Source organism: Cherax quadricarinatus, chromosome 68 (assembly GCF_038502225.1).
Source record: "Cherax quadricarinatus isolate ZL_2023a chromosome 68, ASM3850222v1, whole genome shotgun sequence".
NCBI lineage: Eukaryota > Metazoa > Arthropoda > Malacostraca > Decapoda > Parastacidae > Cherax > Cherax quadricarinatus.
The window spans coordinates 14,444,508-14,466,134 of NC_091359.1; the positions used below are offsets into that span (position 1 = coordinate 14,444,508).

Sequence of the window (21,627 nt, forward strand, 5' to 3'; positions counted from 1 at the left end):
ACACACACACACACACACACACACACACACACACACACACACACACACACACACATACACATTCTATATATATACATATATATATATATATATATATATATATATATATATATATATATATATATATATATATATATATATATATATATATATATATATATATATATATATATATATATATATATATATATATGAAATCAAGAAACAAGTGATTTTGTATATACATAAGCAGACTCGTCATGTGATGTAGTATATAAGTTGATGTAATCCAAGTTGATGTAGTATAAGTTGATGTAGTCCAAGTTGATGTAGTTTAAGCTGATATAGTTTAAGTTGATGTAGTCCAAATTGATGTAGTTTAAGCTGATATAGTTTAAGTTGATGTAAGTTGATATGGTCCACGTTGATGTAGCTTAAGTTGATACAAGACACTGATGTATGTAAAGCCTGGGCCGTCATGTCTCCAAGCTAAAAAGTCCGTCAAACCTCCGACAAGACCGACTGTCACTTGTCAAATATTGATGACTGTGGCAGCACGTCCCGCCGCCATCACCCCTTCAAAAACTGACGCCGAGCATTGATGCATCACCAAGACTTAATTCTTGGTTGCTATGTGTCCCGTAGCTGGGTTGGTAGCGCACTCAACTCACACATTAAAGCCCGTGGTTCGATCCTCGGTACAGGTGGAAACATTAGGGCGTGTTTACTTAAGACACCTGCTGTCACTGTTCACTTAGTAGTAAATAGGTACTTGGGTGTTAGTTGACTGCTGTGGATCGCATTCCAATAATAATAATATATTTCTACAAGTACATGTACAAGGTATACAGGTCTAGCTGACATCAATGACGTACTACTATATAGAAAGTCCCTTGTTATGCTGAGCATTCCGGGCAAATTAGGTCAGTTTTGTCCCAGGATGCGACCCACACCAGTCTACTAACACCCAGTTACCTATTTTACTGATTGGTAAACATGGACAGCAGGTGTCTTATGGAAACGCGTCCTAATGTTATCCAGACGTATAGGAGATTCGAACTCCGGGTCGAACTGCTGGTGATCGAGCTACTGGAGACAAAATTAACCTAATTTCCCCGAAATGCTCTACATAACAAGGGGCTTTCTATATAGTATGTCAGGTAGTCGTGTATACGTCGTACATCTACTTGTAGAAATAAAGATTATTATTATTATTATTATTATTATTATTATTATTATTATTATTATTATTATTATTATTATTATTATTATTATTACTATGTCTTCTATGGAGACTCTTGCTTCTGTCAACCAAATATTGTGGACGTGAGGAACAAAGGCTGCGTATTCAGATTGTTTATGGTTGCAAATGGATTATGGAAGTTATCAGTCGATCTTCGGTTTATGGTTAGGACACAAGGTACCCTGACGTGGTGCCCAAGGGTTGGCAGGGTAGCATCAGCTCCCCGCATCAAGAACCCTCACTAGCATCAAGGTGCCTACCACCCCTTCCTCTCCCAGAAACGTTCCATTATTAGGAGTCGGGAGGGAGGCTGCTGCTATCGCAACTACTGCTTTTGCTACTGTTTCTGCTGGTGCTGCTGCTATTGCGCTGCTGTTGCGCTGCTACTGCGCTGCTACTGCGCTGCTACTGCTGCTGCTGCTGCTGCTGCTGCTGCTGCTGCTTCTGGGTGGGGACGCTAGCGGCCCCTCAGTCTGGTATTGATTCTGATAGAAGGCAAGAGCTTGGTGCTAGCGTCAGTAGCTTCGGCGTCCACTGCCCGTGGTGCTCCACACACACACACACACATACACACACACACACACACACATACACACACAGGTGAGGCCCCTTGTGCATACATGTGCTTTCTTACAACCGCCCCACCCTCCCCTCCAGTCCCCATCTCCGGTGACTATCACCACCACAGGTGTTTTCAACCCAGGCTGTCAACTGGACCAGCTCGTGTATAGACGTTTACGTTTCTCGGCTTCCACTCGTCCTTATAGCCACGGGCTTCACTTGAACTGTTCCTGCCCCACGTAAAGCCCACACTTTGGAAACCCTAAGCGACGTTTTGGCCAGTCCTAGACCATTATCAAGTGGTTTCGGTCTCGGGCCTTAATCAAAACACGAGTGAGAAATTAGGGAGTAGGGCAGAAAACAGGTGTGAAAGAGGGATAACACAAAGAAAGGTAGTAGAGAGAACAGTTGTTGATAATACCACAAAATAGGAGAGGTAAGTATTATTATTAATTATTATTATTAGTAGTAGTAGTAATAGTAGTTGTTGTGGAAGTAGTTGTAGTAGGGGTAGTAGTATCAGTTGCATTATCAACACTACCGTGTCTGGATGTCTACAAGAGACCCCAGCAGTAGAAGGTAGGAGAGCCACTGAACACTACAAGAACACAGAAAACATACATACAACAAATAGCATAGATCTTTATTACAACGCAATTACGCTCAAGTGTCGAAATATAAGACGCTTGAGTCTCTGGAGGCTCTCACAATGATGATTCACTCCCTATCAACAATAGTAACAGCTGCGATAGTCTGGGTTAGTATAGATGACTATGGCACAATTAACGTAAAAAACTATTTCTATTACCTTTAATGACGCTAATTACATTAAAGTAACAGAGAATTGCTAGTAATGGTGGATTGTGCCTTTTATTATTATTATTATTATTATTATTATTATTATTATTATTATTATTATTATTATTATTATTATTGCTATATTATTATTATTATTATTATTATTATTATTATTATTATTATTATTATTATTATTATTATTATTATTGCTATATTATTATTATTATTATTATTATTATTATTATTATCATTTTATTATTATTATTATTATTATTATTATTATTATTATTATTATTATTATTATTATTATTATTGCTATATTATTATTATTATTATTATTATTATTATTATTATTATTATTATTATTATTATTATTATTATTGCATTCGTGGAGAAATAAGAGATAATCAAGTTAGATCCGAGGAAGAGAAGCTCTAATTCCTTGGAACTAGAGCGCTTCACTACCGACACACTGATAGGTTATCACTGTCGAGACCCAGGTGATAAGATAATAAGGTGACTGATGCTAGTGTACCTACGCCCAGTATAGCGTGGTGCTAGTAGCACCTAGGTCTTGTGAGGTGCTGGAAGCACCTTGGTATTGTGAGGTGCTGGTAGTACCTAGGTCTTGTAAAGTGCTATTAGCACCTAGACTTTGTATTGTGAGGTGCTGGTAGCACCTAGATCTTGTGAGGTGCTAGTAGCACCTAGGTCTTGTGGGGTGCTGGTAGCACCTAGGTCTTGTGTTGTGAGGAGCTGGTAGCACCTAGGTCTTGTGTTGTGAGGTACTAGTAGCACCTAGGTCTTGTGTTGTGAGGTGTTGGTAGCACATACGAGAGCTTTGGAGTCACAATCGAAAAAGGTCAGGTTCGATTCCCGAGGCGGGTACAGATGTATGGGACAAGTTTCCTAGCCCCTACTTCCCTCGTTCACCCAGCAGTAAATAGGTGCCCTTGTTCACCTAGCAGTAAATAGGTATTTTTGTTCACATAACAGTAAATAGGTGCCCTTGTTCACATAGTAAACAGGTACCCTTGTTCACCCAGCAGCAAATAGGTATTTTTTTCACCTAACAGTAAATAGATGCTATTGTTCACATAGCAGTAAACAGGTACCCTTGTTCACCTAGTAGTAAATAGGTGTTTTTGTTCGCCTAGCAGTAAATAGGTATTTTTGTTCACCTAACAGTAAATAGGTGCCCTTTTCACATATCAGTAAACAGGTACCATTGTTCACCCAGCAGTAAATGAGTGCTTTGTTCATCTAGCAATAAATAGGTGCCCTTGTTCACCTAGCAGTAAATAGGTGCCATTATTCACCCAGCAGGAAACAGATGCCCTTGTTCAAATGGGTACTCTAGTCATCTAGCAGAAAATAGGTGCTTTGTTCACCTAGCAGCAAATAGTTTTTTCCCTAGCAGTAAATAGGTATTTGCTAACCTAGCAGTAAACAGGTGCTTCTCTCACCTAGTAGTAAATAGGTACACCTGTTCACATAGAAGTAAATATATGTGCTTTTATCTAGCAGTAAACAGGTGCCCTTGTTCACCAAGCAGTAAATAGGGGCCATTGTTCACTTATTAGTAAATAGGTGCCCTTGTTTACTTATTAATAAATAGGTGCTTTGTTCACCTAGCAGTAAATAGGCTCCCTTTTTCACCTAGCAGTAAATAGGTGCATCTGTTCATTTAACAGTAAATAGATGCACTTGTTCTCTTAGCAGTAAATAGGTGCCCTTATTCTCTTAGTAGTAAATAGGTGCCCTTGTTCGCCTAGCAGTAAATATGTGTTTGTGTTCATCTAGTAGCAAATAGGTACATTGTTAATCTAGCAGTAAATGGATGCACCTGTTCACCTAGCAGGAAATAGGTTCCCCTGTTCACCTAGCAGTAACTAGGTGCCCCTGTTTACCTAAAAGGAAATAGGTACCCCTGTTCTAGCAGTAAATAGGTGCCCCTATTCACCCAGCAGTAAATAGCTGACCCTGTTCACCCAGCAGTAAATAGGTGCGCCTGTTCACCTAGCAATAAATAGGTGCATCTGTTTCCTTGCAGTAAATAGGTGCTTCTATTCCCTTTGCTGTAAATAGGTGCCCCTGTTCACCTAACAGTAACTAATTCTTTATTGGGGAAAATATGCCTGGATTCTGCTGACGGACTCTTGATGCGAGGAATTGGAGTTACACTCTCCTTTCCTGGATCAAAATTGGCTGACCTCATTTACCCAGGCGCTGTATAACCCTTACTTGTTTAGCGCTTCCCATAACCACAGTAATAACAATAATAATAATTAAAGTAATTTACTGTCATTATTATTATTATTAGTATTATTAGTATTATTACTAATATTTTATTATTATTAGCGTTATCATTGTAATTATTGCTTTTATTGTTACTGTTATTATAATTATCATTATTATTATTATTATTAATTATTATTATTATTATTATTATTATTATTATTATTATTATTATTATCATTATTATTATTATTATTTTCATTGTTATTATTTATTTTATTTTCGTCAATTAGTAGTGTTTTTATTATTATTATTATTATTATTATTATTATTATTATTATTATTATTATTTTAAAGAAGGCTGGGCTCTGAGGAGGGGCAATAGGTGCCTCCTTCAGGTTCAGGTGTATTGATAGGTGCCTGTTCTTCCTGCAGGTGATGCTGACAGTTAGGTTCCATGGTCGGAGGCTGGTTGCCTGCCTCCTGCTCCTCTTGGCTGGGATGGGAGTCTATCACCTGTTTACTCTCAACTCTCTCGTGGATATTCCAGACCGAGTCCTCCTGAGGTGAGTAGGTGGTGTGGTGAGTCGGTGAACTGGTTAGTAAATGCCCAGGTGAGTAGGTGTGGTGAGATGGTGCTTTGATGAATACGTGATTAGTTGAGTACTTGCCTAGGTAAGTAGGTGCACAGGTAGGTATGTACATGCTCAGATAAGTACTTGCTCAGATGAATAGTTGTCAAGTTAGGTAGGTCCGCAGATAAATATATGCTCAAATAAGTAGGTGCTCAGGTGAGTAGGTTCTCTTCGGGTAAACCTTTGCGTAATAACTCCAGGTGTTAAATAAGTGTCTTTTCACCTGAGTCTGGGGTGCCCAGGTAACCGCTGGTGCTCCTTGTGTGTGTGTTGGTGCTCTTTAAGTGAGCGTAGGGAACTGCCTGGATACCTATTTTCCGACTCTCTCCTCACCTAACTCCTATCTCCCATATGTACACAAAACCGCTGGTCACGGGTGCTGGAATTGCGCCGTGAACACAGTTCCTTTAGGGAATTTTAGGCGATGAGGCTCTTCAAGGCTCTTTAAAGCTCTTCAAGGCTCTTCAAAGGATTTGTTTTGGGTTCTCGAGGCGTTCGTGAGAGAATGCGGGCGTATCCGCATTCCAGAGGTATTGCATTTTTATGCCGGATTCTAGCTTGGAAAACGAGAGAGCGATCGATTGCGGGCCAAAGAGAAGTAGTTATGCTCTACGGCACGCTACCAAAAGCTCTACGGCTGTCTACAGAAGCTCTACAGCAAGCTAAGGAAGTATGTTCTACGCTCTCCCCCCCCCCATCCCACAGAAGCTCTGAATCGCCATAGTTGTAGTTGGCCGTAGAGCTCCACTGTAGCTCTACGGCCAACTACAAAAGCTCTAGAGAAGTACTGGAGAAAGTCTAGGGTACGCTACAGAAGCTCTAAAGAGGCTGCACAGTACTCTACGGAAACTGTGCGGAGACTCTAAAGCATACTACAGCTCTAAAGAGACTCTATAACATGCTACAGCTCTAGAGAGGCTCTACAGTATGTATAGAAGCTCTAAAGAAGCTCAACAGTACGCTATGGAAAATCTACAGATTCTACAGTATGCTACAGAAGTTCTACAGTACGATGCAGAGGCTCTACAGTATGCTACAGAGACTCTACAGTATGCTACAGAAGCTCTACAGTGCGCTACAGAAGCTCTACAGTGCGCTATGGAAAATCTACTGACTACAGTATGCTACAGAAGCTGTATCTAGTACTCTACAAAAGTTCTACGGCCCGCCGTTTACCCTCTACAGTATGCTACACAAGTCCCCCGTCCACTTCCATTGATGTGCATCACTCGATGATACATCAATACATTGTCATCAATATGCCACCTTTCACACTGGGCTGGACGGCTCGCGAGTTTAACACCTTTATAACCTCAATAAGAAGCATTGCTGACGTGCTGATGGATAAGACACATGTGAAATGTTACAAAATGCGACATCTATTATGTATAGACCTCTCCAGAGAATACTAGAAGGTAAAGTTATTGATCCCCCTCTAGCACCTAGCCAGTTTCTGGCTTTGTAACAGTTTGTCAGGGTATCCTAGTCGAGTTATCCTGTAAAATTAGGTGACTTCTCAATAGCGTTTTTCGATTACTAATGGGTGAATACAGGTCAACTAAATAAATAATGAAATCTTTAATAAGAAAGGTTTCTAGGTGGCAATCTTTACAGGTGATTAGCGCCTATACAAATCTTGGAGTACAACGCATTATATTTATACGTCATACTTATTCTGTAGCAGATATGGTGCTATGGGCACTTGTGGATAATATACTGTACTCTATAATGCTTTTAATATATACATTCAGGTACGTTGCTACGAGGTACACTCATTAGTACAAGAATAAAGTATGTGTGTGTACTTGGTAATACTAGGTATGACTCAGTAAGACTCCACTTAGAATGTGACTGACAAAACAAGTCCCCAAATAAGGTAATTTCTTGACTATTAGGGCAATCAAACAGCTTGCTTGAACAATATGACAACCCATTCGCCAAACAACAGTAATGCTGGAAGCAGCATGAATAGCACAGCATCAAGCAAGGAACAAGGAGGCAGAAACGATCCTAACTGGAAGACCAGAAAATCTCCTCTGTATAGGCTAAATTCTCTTATTACTGAAACTGATTTCAGCAATTCCAGTTTTCCGACTACGACAGTGTGTAGATGCCAAAACAAAGTAAGCCAAGAGTTGAACTCGGGACCAGAGATATAGAGAGCATCTCCCGACACAACCTCTGAAAACGTTAATCACTAAATCTAAATAATACCCTATGAACAGTTAGTTACATGATGTATGTCTCGGCTCACCATCGCAGACATACTCTATCAAAAACACTCTAAATAACATGAGCTGAGGAAAACAGCGTTCTCTCAGACAGAACTGAGAGAGGTGCTCCCTCTACCAGCAGCAGCGAAAGACAGAGAAAAGTAGGGCCCGCACGAACTGTGAAACAAGCAGTCAGGTAGTTAGCAGCGTTGGCAGCTAATCAGAACTCTCCAACAACAAGCACAATGAGAGATGCAGTTGTTACATCCCACCTACAAACATAAGCTAATAATATGTCAAATAATAATATAAAATATAAAATCTTTATTTTAGTTATTCATGAAAACATCAGCAATATAAAATTATATGAAAAATCAATATAAACAAAATATTTATTGCATCCTTTTCTGAGGACGCAGCATGTAATACCTAGGTGTCTTCGTGAAGACACATGTGTGACACGTAGGTGTCTTCATGAAGATGCAGGGGCGATACATATGTGTCTTATTCACCGATGGATAGTGCCGACAAGTTGATGGATAAGACACATGTGCAACACCTAGGTGTCTTCGTGAAGGCATATGCGCAACGCCTAGGTGCCTTCATGAAGACACATGTGCAGTGCCTAGGTGCCTTCATGAAGACACATGTGCAGTGCCTAGGTGCCTTCGTGAAGACACATGTGCAGTGCCTAGGTGCCTTCATGAAGACACATATGCAGTGCCTAGGTGCCTTCATGAAGACACATGTGCAGTGCCTAGGTGCCTTCATGAAGATACACACGCATCTTATTAACCGATAAAAAAAATTTCCTTTGTCGTTAGCCAGTTTCTAAATGTACTAACCTCCGAGAAAATTAACTGTATTTTTACATTTCTATTCAGTGTAAATAATACTTACCTTTGATTTACAGTTGCATGTGTGGATGTTTTTAAGTGTTGCATGCTTCATGTTATTTATTTATAATTATTTACGGATTTTACAGTATCTATTTTTGTAGTAGTTATATTTGAGTCGAAGTACCGGACAATGACCCCTGCATGTATGTCTACAGAGCTTTCGTACGCCGTAATGTGTACCACGGAGACAACGCTATTGCCAGGTACTTGTAATATATATTGAAACCTTACTAACCTTTTCTTTGGGTGGTTATAATTGATTTTCTGTCATGGTGTGTATTAGCGTGCCTTGTGTGTGTATGTATGTGTGTTATCTTCCTGAATATCCCACAATGAAGCGAAGTTAAATTTGGAATGATGGAATTTTTGTTAGTTTTCACCTGCAGATGCAGTTCAGTGAGTTGGACTTCAAATGGTGTTGGTTTGTTATTGGGGGTATAAAGGCTATTGACTACACTATTGTCGTTACAGCTGCTCATAGCCTCTTCCCCACCCTACAAGAGCACTTTAATACCTAAATTAGAGATTAAACTCTCATTGTATACACACTAATAGAAATACACCTCTCGTGTATATAATTTTTGTTACTATCATACCATGATTTGCAGTTAAGTGTGAAATACTGAGATTTCCATCAGTCCTTCCCTTTTAAAAGGCGGTTCAGCTACTGAACGTCATTGACAGTCATGATAATTTATGCAAAACATAAGAAAATTCTAAATTATCTACTAAAATTCGGATATTTTGGTTACAAAAAAATTCAATTTAGAGTGCAAGTGTCTAATATTTTGGAATTCCTGCTAATTTCACTTTCCTGATTCATTTGAAATTGCTTCATTGACAGTATTGTGATTTTTTTTTTTAATTGTAAATCTTTCGCGTTTTTTCTCCAGCCCAGCCCACCTAGCGTGTCAACACCCCATTCTGGACGTGAAGAACCCGGAGATCTACCGATTCTTCCACAACGTGGACCCGATCCGCTGCAGCGAGGAGCCGGAATGGGTGTCGGTATCGGGTTCAGTAGCGACAATTACCGGGCGAACTCGGAAGGAACATGGCGACGTGGAGTGTTCCTTCACAGGCGAGTCTGCTTACATATATACAAAATCACTTATTTAGTAAGTAAGTTTATTCAGGTATACACAAATACAGTTACATAGAATTATCATACATAGCAGCATATGTGTAGAGAACCTGGGATAACCCAAAAAAGTCAGACAGAGTGACTTATTTCCACTGGGGTTCGTGATTTCATTAATATATATATATATATATATATATATATATATATATATATATATATATATATATATATATATATATATATATATATATATATATATATATATATATATATATATATATATATAAAGTTTTGTTAGCCAATTTAATGCCTTTCGGATCTTTTACAAGGGTATGTAACCTGGATAATGTAACATGTTAGAGCCGGTTCAGGCTCTAAATAATCCTTTTTTTTCACATGGGCAATACTTAGGTATCTTTACTGAGGAGACATTTCACCACACAGTGGCTTCATCAGTCCAATACAAAGAAGAATGGTGAAGATCAGAAGAAGTTTGAGGTAATCAGTCCCCCAATCTTTTCAAGATTGATGGACTGATTACATCGACTCCAGACAGAGGGATTGATTACCTCAAACTCCTTCTGATCTTCACTATTCTCCTTTGTATGGACTGATGAAGCCACTGTGTGGCGAAACGTTTCCTCAGTAAAGATACCCAAGTGTTGCACTTCTGTCTAATTTATCAACTTGTCGTTTTTTTCCTCCTGCTCAGAGCTGGTGAGGGACGGAGACGACGCCGTGCGTCGTGGCCTCACCACCACCACCCACGACACCTTTGTCTTCACCAACAGCGACTTCTACGTCGTCTCCTGCACGGCCAAGAACGGCAAGACGTAAGTCGTTCTGGCGGTGAAGGGCTCTTCTTTCGAGGAAGTGGAGCTCCTCTTTTCTGTCTCCCCCTTCCCTCTACACACACACTCTGGCTGAAGAGTTCTTGGCCTGCCAGGCTCCCAGGCGCTGTGTGGCCCCAACGGGTTTAGCGCTTTTCTATGAATAATAATAATAATAATGACAATAATAATAATAATAATTATTATAATGTTACTACTATTACTAATAATAATAATAATGTCGATACTACCACTATGAATAATAATAATAATAATGACAATAATAATAATAATAATTATTATAATATTACTACTATTACTAATAATAATAATAATGTCGATACTACCACTAAGAATAATAATAATAATAATAATAACAATAATAATAATAATAATAATAATAATAATAGCGAATAAAACATTTTTTTTAGTTTGTCTTTATTAGTAATGAAAAGATCTGGGCACGTTTTTATGGCAACGTTTCGCTCAGTGTAGAGCTTCAAGAGCTTCATCACATCTCTCCACAAGGCGTAACGTTGTCACAGTCTTGATCTGCACCTCTTCCGTTTCTTCAGTACCGACGGCGATTCGCCTTCGTACTCACGTTTCGCCCAGCGCAGAAACTTATCAAGAGCTTCATCAAGTGCTACACAGAGTGAAACGTTGCCATAAAGAAAGCTCGTTCTGCAGCCTGTGTGTTTTCTCTGGCACCTCCTTTACGGTGCCAGAGAAAGCATTCAGAATGCTTTCTTTCCCAGAGAAAGCATTCAGAATGCTTTCTTTCCCAGAGAAAGCATTTTTCCCGTTCAGTTAGGTAAGGTTCGTCAGGAAACAGGACAAGTGTTTCCTGACGCGGGTCTTAGATGATGACCCGCCGTTGGAGTTTTTGGTTATCTGACCGAGGCCTTACGCTGGCTTACCGGTCCATCCCTTAAAAAATTAAGGTTTTTAAGTATATTTTTCCATTTAGTGTTTGAGGAATATATAGACAATATAATAACCTGTTTAACATGTCAAGATATCTTATTAATGAAAATAAGATAGCAGATATATTAAGCAAATTTCGTAAATTTGCTTGTAACAGATAAGTGAACTGTAGATATAAATCCAGATGTTCTCCTGTTAACCCTATTGGGGCATTTTTCCTAGGCCTTTTATGTATCCATATGCTCTTGCACATATGGATACATATGGATACATATGAGCATATGGAAACATATCCTCATATGGATACATATGAGCATCCCATATCCCTCCACTGGAAGGATATGGGATGCACAATCAACTAGACATTACGACGGTAAAATCTAAATTTATATGCTTTAAAAATCACTAATTTCGAGTGATAACGTCCTTAAAACTAATATATATTAATGATTATTTGTGCGTTTTTTGAAGATGGGAGAATACGATAGCTGGAATCCGGAGGGACGAGGATCTACGATCGCAGACATCATGGGTTAAGGTGCCCGTAGATGCTTTAAAACTTAATTTCCTGATGCTTGGCTTCGATTCCCTCTCCCGTAACACGTTTATACGCACTCTGCCCAAGACTTACGCCTTCCTGACGGATACGTTAGGGGGTCACGTGATGGAGGGGTATAATATAGTCGGGGATGGGACACCGCAACAGCTGATTCCTATACTGACAGGTGGGTGGTGTGGGTGAGACCTTGTTTTGCATCATATATAAGCATTTATATTGCTACATAAAAATAATCTGGACACCTCTCGGTATATACATATATACATATACATATATATACATACGGTGGTGTGGATGATTCTGAGGTAATTTCTACTCCCTGTTTGGTGTACTAGCCCAACGAGTAGCATTTTATATTATTGTACCCACGAACGAGTGGTATTGATCAATAACAACACTGCGATTAGCCAGTGGTCCCGTGGACTAGAGCGCCATGTGTTTTGGCTTACCATGAGGTGGGCCAAAGCAGCATGGGTTCGACTCCTTGGCTAGTCGTAGTGTTGTTATTGATCAATACCACTCGTTCGTGGGAACAAGAATATAAAATACTGCTCGTTGGGCTAGTACACCAAACAGGGAGTAGAATGAAATTACCTCAGAATCATCCACACCACCGTATGTCCTCTGATGACGGGTAAAACACTTAGCTTGGCTGGGTGTGTCTTTCTTGAGGATATATATATATATATATATATATATATATATATATATATATATATATATATATATATATATATATATATATATATATGCTGTTTACTACGCCAGGTAAAACTGAGCTGGAGTTACCTGAGACGCGGAGAAGGATGGGAGAGAGAGCTCAGTATGTCAACAGTTACCCATTCATCTGGAACGACTTCAAGAAGAACGGCTATATCACCAGTGAGTCCTTAGAACAGAGGGTTCTTAACCCGGAGTACACATACCCATTAGGGGTATGGGAGCCAAATAATGGGGGTATGGAACTCGATCTCTGAAGAGTTTAAAAAACGTTGTTGCTAGATTAGAATAAACTATCAGATGTTCTATTGCTAGTTATCCATACTGGTATCTAATAGGACTGGTGATGATACCACAGTCTGTTGAAGAGATATGGCGACATATGGGCAATCCAATGGGGTTCTGTAATCTTAAAAAGGTTAAGAACCCCTGCAGGTTAGAGCGTCCAGTGCTTGGCTCAGCACTGACTTCACAACACCTTCCACAAACCAGGAAAGGAATACTTGACAAACGCATTTCAGTGGCCCTTTCAATAATTATGATGCGGAAGATTCTTAATCAGTGTCGTGGGAAGACAGTAAGGAAATGCACACAGTGTATGTAGCGTTGTAGATTTTCCAGTTATGTCCTTGTGGAATCGATGAAGAGCCTTCAGTTTTATTGAGAAGTTTCTGTGTGTTGAGATTAACGTTGTATTTTAGAGTTTGTACATGTATAATGTAAAGGCCTCTAATAGTAACGTATTTCAGAGGGTATGGTAAGCTTTAGGGGTATGGTAAGCTTCAAGGGTATGGTAAGCTTCAGGGGTATGGTAAGCTTCAAGGGTATGGTAAGCTTCCATGGTATGGTAAGCTTCAAGGGTATGGTAAGGTTCAAGGGTATGGTAAGGTTCAAGGGTATGGTAAGCTTCAAGGGTATGGTAAGCTTCAAGGGTATGGTAAGCTTCAAGGGTATGGTAAGCTTCAAGGGTATGGTAAGTTTTAAGGGTATGGTAAACTTCAAGGGTATGGTAAGCTTCCATGGTATGGTAAGCTTCAAGGGTATGGTAAGGTTCAAGGGTATGGTAAGCTTCAAGGGTATGGTAAGCTTCAAGGGTATGGTAAGCTTCAAGGGTATGGTAAACTTCAAGGGTATGGTAAGCTTCAAGGGTATGGTAAGCTTCAAGGATATGGTAAGTTTCAAGGGTATGGTAAGCTTCAGTAATTAGGATAATGTTGTAGTTAAGAGATGTATAAGGGTACGTAAGCTTTGATAACCAGAATAAAGTCTGTGGCTCATTTCATTCTTCATGCACCCACCTGCTTACACATACACTCAGAAGCATCTGCCTGCCTCCTTCATACACCCACCTGCTTACACAGACACTCAGAAGCATCTGCCTCCCTCCTTCATACACCCACCTGCTTACACATACACTCAGAAGCATCTGCCTGCCTCCTTCATGCACCCACCTGCTTACACATACACTCAGAAGCATCTGCCTGCCTCCTTCATACACCCACCTGCTTACACAGACACTCAGAAGCATCTGCCTGCCTCCTTCATACACCCACCTGCTTACACAGACACTCAGAAGCATCTGCCTGCCTCCTTCATACATCCACCTGCTTACACAGACACTCAGAAGCATCTGCCTGCCTCCTTCATACACCCACCTGCTTACACAGACACTCAGAAGCATCTGCATGCCTCCTTCATACACCCACCTGCTTACACATACACTCAGAAGCATCTGCCTGCCTCCTTCATACACCCACCTGCTTACACAGACACTCAGAAGCATCTGCCTGCCTCCTTCATACATCCACCTGCTTACACAGACACTCAGAAGCATCTGCATGCCTCCTTCATACACCCACCTGCTTACACAGACACTCAGAAGCATCTGCCTGCCTCCTTCATACATCCACCTGCTTACACAGACACTCAGAAGCATCTGCCTGCCTCCTTCATACATCCACCTGCTCACACAGACACTCAGAAGCATCTGCATGCCTCCTTCATACACCCACCTGCTTACACAGACACTCAGAAGCATCTGCATGCCTCCTTCATACACCCACCTGCTTACACAGACACTCAGAAGCATCTGCCTGCCTCCTTCATACATCCACCTGCTTACACAGACACTCAGAAGCATCTGCCTGCCTCCTTCATACATCCACCTGCTCACACAGACACTCAGAAGCATCTGCATGCCTCCTTCATACACCCACCTGCTTACACAGACACTCAGAAGCATCTGCCTGCCTCATTCATACACCCACCTGCTTACACAGACACTCAGAAGCATCTGCCTGCCTCCTTCATACACCCACCTGCTTACACAGATACTCAGAAGCATCTGCCTGCCTCCTTCATACACCCACCTGCTTACACAGACACTCAGAAGCATCTGCCTCCCTCCTTCATACACCCACCTGCTTACACAGACACTCAGAAGCATCTGCATGCCTCCTTCATACACCCACCTGCTTACACAGACACTTAGAAGCATCTGCCTGCCTCCTTCATACACCCACCTGCTTACACATACACTCAGAAGCATCTGCCTGCCTCCTTCATACACCCACCTGCTTACACAGACACTCAGAAGCATCTGCCTGCCTCCTTCATACACCCACCTGCTTACACATACACTCAGAAGCATCTGCCTGTCTCCTTCATACACCCACCTGCTTACACATACACTCAGAAGCATCTGCATGCCTCCTTCATACACCCACCTGCTTACACATACACTCAGAAGCATCTGCCTGCCTCCTTCATACACCCACCTGCTTACACAGACACTCAGAAGCATCTGCCTGCCTCCTTCATACACCCACCTGCTTACACATACACTCAGAAGCATCTGCCTGCCTCCTTCATACACCCACCTGCTTACACATACACTCAGAAGCATCTGCATGCCTCCTTCATACACCCACCTGCTTACACATACACTCAGAAGCATCTGCATGCCTCCTTCATACACCCACCTGCTTACACATACACTCAGAAGCATCTGCCTGCCTCCTTCATGCACCCACCTGCTTACACAGACACTCAGAAGCATCTGCCTGCCTCCTTCATACACCCACCTGCTTACACAGACACTCAGAAGCATCTGCATGCCTCCTTCATACACCCACCTGCTTACACAGACACTCAGAAGCATCTGCCTGCCTCCTTCATACACCCACCTGCTTACACAGACACTCAGAAGCATCTGCCTGCCTCCTTCATACACCCACCTGCTTACACAGACACTCAGAAGCATCTGCCTGCCTCCTTCATACACCCACCTGCTTACACAGACACTCAGAAGCATCTGCCTGCCTCCTTCATACACCCACCTGCTTACACAGACACTCAGAAGCATCTGCCTGCCTCCTTCATACACCCACCTGCTTACACAGACACTCAGAAGCATCTGCCTGCCTCCTTCATACACCCACCTGCTTACACAGACACTCAGAAGCATCTGCCTGCCTCCTTCATACACCCACCTGCTTACACAGACACTCAGAAGCATCTGCCTGCCTCCTTCATACACCCACCTGCTTACACATACACTCAGAAGCATCTGCCTGTCTCCTTCATACACCCACCTGCTTACACATACACTCAGAAGCATCTGCATGCCTCCTTCATACACCCACCTGCTTACACATACACTCAGAAGCATCTGCCTGCCTCCTTCATACACCCACCTGCTTACACATACACTCAGAAGCATCTGCATGCCTCCTTCATACACCCACCTACTTACACATACACTCAGAAGCATCTGCATGCCTCCTTCATACACCCACCTGCTTACACATACACTCAGAAGCATCTGCCTGCCTCCTTCATACACCCACCTGCTTACACATACACTCAGAAGCATCTGCATGCCTCCTTCATACACCCACCTGCTTACACATACACTCAGAAGCATCTGCATGCCTCCTTCATACACCCACCTGCTTACACATACACTCAGAAGCATCTGCCTGCCTCCTTCATACACCCACCTGCTTACACATACACTCAGAAGCATCTGCATGCCTCCTTCATACACCCACCTGCTTACACATACACTCAGAAGCATCTGCATGCCTCCTTCATACACCCACCTGCTTACACATACACTCAGAAGCATCTGCCTCCCTCCTTCATACACCCACCTGCTTACACAGACACTCACAAGCATCTGCATGCCTCCTTCATACACCCACCTGCTTACACAGACACTCAGAAGCTTCTGCATGCCTCCTTCATACACCCACTTGCTTACACAGACACTCAGAAGCATCTGCCTGCCTCCTTCATACACCCACCTGCTTACAGAGACACTCACAAGCATCTGCCTGCCTCCTTCATACACCCACCTGCTTACACAGACACTCAGAAGCTTCTGCATGCCTCCTTCATACACCCACCTGCTTACACAGACACTCACAAGCATCTGCATGCCTCCTTCATACATCCACCTGCTTACACAGACACTCAGAAGCATCTGCATGCCTCCTTCATACACCCACCTGCTTACACATACACTCAGAAGCATCTGCATGCCTCCTTCATACACCCACCTGCTTACAGAGACACTCAGAAGCATCTGCCTGCCTCCTTCATACACCCACCTGCTTACACATACACTCAGAAGCATCTGCCTGCCTCCTTCATACACCCACCTGCTTACACATACACTCAGAAGCATCTGCATGCCTCCTTCATACACCCACCTGCTTACACATACACTCAGAAGCATCTGCATGCCTCCTTCATACACCCACCTGCTTACACATACACTCAGAAGCATCTGCCTGCCTCCTTCATGCACCCACCTGCTTACACAGACACTCAGAAGCATCTGCCTGCCTCCTTCATACACCCACCTGCTTACACAGACACTCAGAAGCATCTGCATGCCTCCTTCATACACCCACCTGCTTACACAGACACTCAGAAGCATCTGCCTGCCTCCTTCATACACCCACCTGCTTACACAGACACTCACAAGCATCTGCATGCCTCCTTCATACACCCACCTGCTTACACATACACTCAGAAGCATCTGCCTCCCTCCTTCATACACCCACCTGCTTACACAGACACTCACAAGCATCTGCATGCCTCCTTCATACACCCACCTGCTTACACAGACACTCAGAAGCTTCTGCATGCCTCCTTCATACACCCACTTGCTTACACAGACACTCAGAAGCATCTGCCTGCCTCCTTCATACACCCACCTGCTTACAGAGACACTCACAAGCATCTGCCTGCCTCCTTCATACACCCACCTGCTTACACAGACACTCAGAAGCTTCTGCATGCCTCCTTCATACACCCACCTGCTTACACAGACACTCACAAGCATCTGCATGCCTCCTTCATACATCCACCTGCTTACACAGACACTCAGAAGCATCTGCATGCCTCCTTCATACACCCACCTGCTTACACATACACTCAGAAGCATCTGCATGCCTCCTTCATACACCCACCTGCTTACAGAGACACTCAGAAGCATCTGCCTGCCTCCTTCATACACCCACCTGCTTACACATACACTCAGAAGCATCTGCCTGCCTCCTTCATACACCCACCTGCTTACACATACACTCAGAAGCATCTGCATGCCTCCTTCATACACCCACCTGCTTACACATACACTCAGAAGCATCTGCATGCCTCCTTCATACACCCACCTGCTTACACATACACTCAGAAGCATCTGCCTGTCTCCTTCATGCACCCACCTGCTTACACAGACACTCAGAAGCATCTGCCTGCCTCCTTCATACACCCACCTGCTTACACAGACACTCAGAAGCATCTGCATGCCTCCTTCATACACCCACCTGCTTACACAGACACTCAGAAGCATCTGCCTGCCTCCTTCATACACCCACCTGCTTACACAGACACTCAGAAGCATCTGCCTGCCTCCTTCATACACCCACCTGCTTACACAGACACTCAGAAGCATCTGCCTGCCTCCTTCATACACCCACCTGCTTACACAGACACTCAGAAGCATCTGCCTGCCTCCTTCATACACCCACCTGCTTACACAGACACTCAGAAGCATCTGCCTGCCTCCTTCATACACCCACCTGCTTACACAGACACTCAGAAGCATCTGCCTGCCTCCTTCATACACCCACCTGCTTACACAGACACTCAGAAGCATCTGCCTGCCTCCTTCATACACCCACCTGCTTACACAGACACTCAGAAGCATCTGCCTGCCTCCTTCATACACCCACCTGCTTACACATACACTCAGAAGCATCTGCCTGTCTCCTTCATACACCCACCTGCTTACACATACACTCAGAAGCATCTGCATGCCTCCTTCATACACCCACCTGCTTACACATACACTCAGAAGCATCTGCCTGCCTCCTTCATACACCCACCTGCTTACACATACACTCAGAAGCATCTGCATGCCTCCTTCATACACCCACCTACTTACACATACACTCAGAAGCATCTGCATGCCTCCTTCATACACCCACCTGCTTACACATACACTCAGAAGCATCTGCCTGCCTCCTTCATACACCCACCTGCTTACACATACACTCAGAAGCATCTGCATGCCTCCTTCATACACCCACCTGCTTACACATACACTCAGAAGCATCTGCATGCCTCCTTCATACACCCACCTGCTTACACATACACTCAGAAGCATCTGCCTGCCTCCTTCATACACCCACCTGCTTACACATACACTCAGAAGCATCTGCATGCCTCCTTCATACACCCACCTGCTTACACATACACTCAGAAGCATCTGCATGCCTCCTTCATACACCCACCTGCTTACACATACACTCAGAAGCATCTGCCTCCCTCCTTCATACACCCACCTGCTTACACAGACACTCACAAGCATCTGCATGCCTCCTTCATACACCCACCTGCTTACACAGACACTCAGAAGCTTCTGCATGCCTCCTTCATACACCCACTTGCTTACACAGACACTCAGAAGCATCTGCCTGCCTCCTTCATACACCCACCTGCTTACAGAGACACTCACAAGCATCTGCCTGCCTCCTTCATACACCCACCTGCTTACACAGACACTCAGAAGCTTCTGCATGCCTCCTTCATACACCCACCTGCTTACACAGACACTCACAAGCATCTGCATGCCTCCTTCATACATCCACCTGCTTACACAGACACTCAGAAGCATCTGCATGCCTCCTTCATACACCCACCTGCTTACACATACACTCAGAAGCATCTGCATGCCTCCTTCATACACCCACCTGCTTACACATACACTCAGAAGCATCTGCCTGCCTCCTTCATACATCCACCTGCTTACACATACACTCAGAAGCATCTGCATGCCTCCTTCATACACCCACCTGCTTACACATACACTCAGAAGCATCTGCCTGCCTCCTTCATACACCCACCTGCTTACACATACACTCAGAAGCATCTGCATGCCTCCTTCATACACCCACCTGCTTACACATACACTCAGAAGCATCTGCATGCCTCCTTCATACACCCACCTGCTTACACATACACTCAGAAGCATCTGCCTGCCTCCTTCATACACCCACCTGCTTACACATACACTCAGAAGCATCTGCATGCCTCCTTCATACACCCACCTGCTTACACATACACTCAGAAGCATCTGAATGCCTCCTTCATACACCCACCTGCTTACACATACACTCAGAAGCATCTGCCTCCCTCCTTCATACACCCACCTGCTTACACAGACACTCACAAGCATCTGCATGCCTCCTTCATACACCCACCTGCTTACACAGACACTCAGAAGCTTCTGCATGCCTCCTTCATACACCCACTTGCTTACACAGACACTCAGAAGCATCTGCCTGCCTCCTTCATACACCCACCTGCTTACAGAGACACTCACAAGCATCTGCCTGCCTCCTTCATACACCCACCTGCTTACACAGACACTCAGAAGCTTCTGCATGCCTCCTTCATACACCCACCTGCTTACACAGACACTCACAAGCATCTGCATGCCTCCTTCATACATCCACCTGCTTACACAGACACTCAGAAGCATCTGCATGCCTCCTTCATACACCCACCTGCTTACACATACACTCAGAAGCATCTGCATGCCTCCTTCATACACCCACCTGCTTACACATACACTCAGAAGCATCTGCCTGCCTCCTTCATACATCCACCTGCTTACACAGACACTCAGAAGCATCTGCATGCCTCCTTCATACATCTACATGCTTACACAGACACTCAGAAGCATCTGCCTGCCTCCTTCATACACCCACCTGCTTACACAGACACTCAGAAGCATCTGCCTGCCTCCTTCATACACCCACCTGCTTACACATACACTCAGAAGCATCTGCCTGCCTCCTTCATACACCCACCTGCTTACACAGACACTCAGAAGCATCTGCATGCCTCCTTCATACACCCACCTGCTTACACATACACTCAGAAGCATCTGCATGCCTCCTTCATACACCCACCTGCTTACACATACACTCAGAAGCATCTGCATGCCTCCTTCATACACCCACCTGCTTACATAGACACTCAGAAGCATCTGCCTGCCTTCTTCATACACCCACCTGCTTACACAGACACTCAGAAGCATCTGCATGCCTCCTTCATACACCCACCTGCTTACACAGACACTCAGAAGCATCTGCCTGCCTCCTTCATACACCCACCTGCTTACACAGACACTCAGAAGCATCTTCATGCCTCCTTCATACACCCACCTGCTTACACAGACACTCAGAAGCATCTGCCTGCCTCCTTCATACACCCACCTGCTTACACAGACACTCAGAAGCATCTGCCTGCCTCCTTCATACACCCACCTGCTTACACAGACACTCAGAAGTATTAACATACATCCTTCATACACCCATATGCTACCACATACATTCAGAAGTATGTACATACATCAGTTTTT

General features: G+C 43.4%; 1 protein-coding gene across 7 annotated transcripts in view; it reads left to right on the forward strand.

Annotated features, from left to right (window-relative positions):
* Nucleotides 1-1,681: 1,681 nt before the first annotated feature.
* LOC128697742 (uncharacterized) overlaps nt 1,682-21,627 on the forward strand; it is a 47,028-nt gene continuing 27,082 nt past the window's right edge. The window contains exons 1-7 of one of the 7 annotated variants that reach the window (XM_053789622.2): nt 1,682-2,219; nt 5,255-5,385; nt 8,722-8,769; nt 9,460-9,647; nt 10,363-10,483; nt 11,879-12,132; nt 12,735-12,848. In XM_053789622.2, the coding sequence (XP_053645597.1) occupies nt 5,258-5,385; nt 8,722-8,769; nt 9,460-9,647; nt 10,363-10,483; nt 11,879-12,132; nt 12,735-12,848 (853 nt within the window). In that variant the 5' untranslated portion in view covers nt 1,682-2,219; nt 5,255-5,257. The other 6 variants (XM_053789621.2, XM_053789619.2, XM_053789625.2 and 3 more) reach the window with 6 other exon arrangements.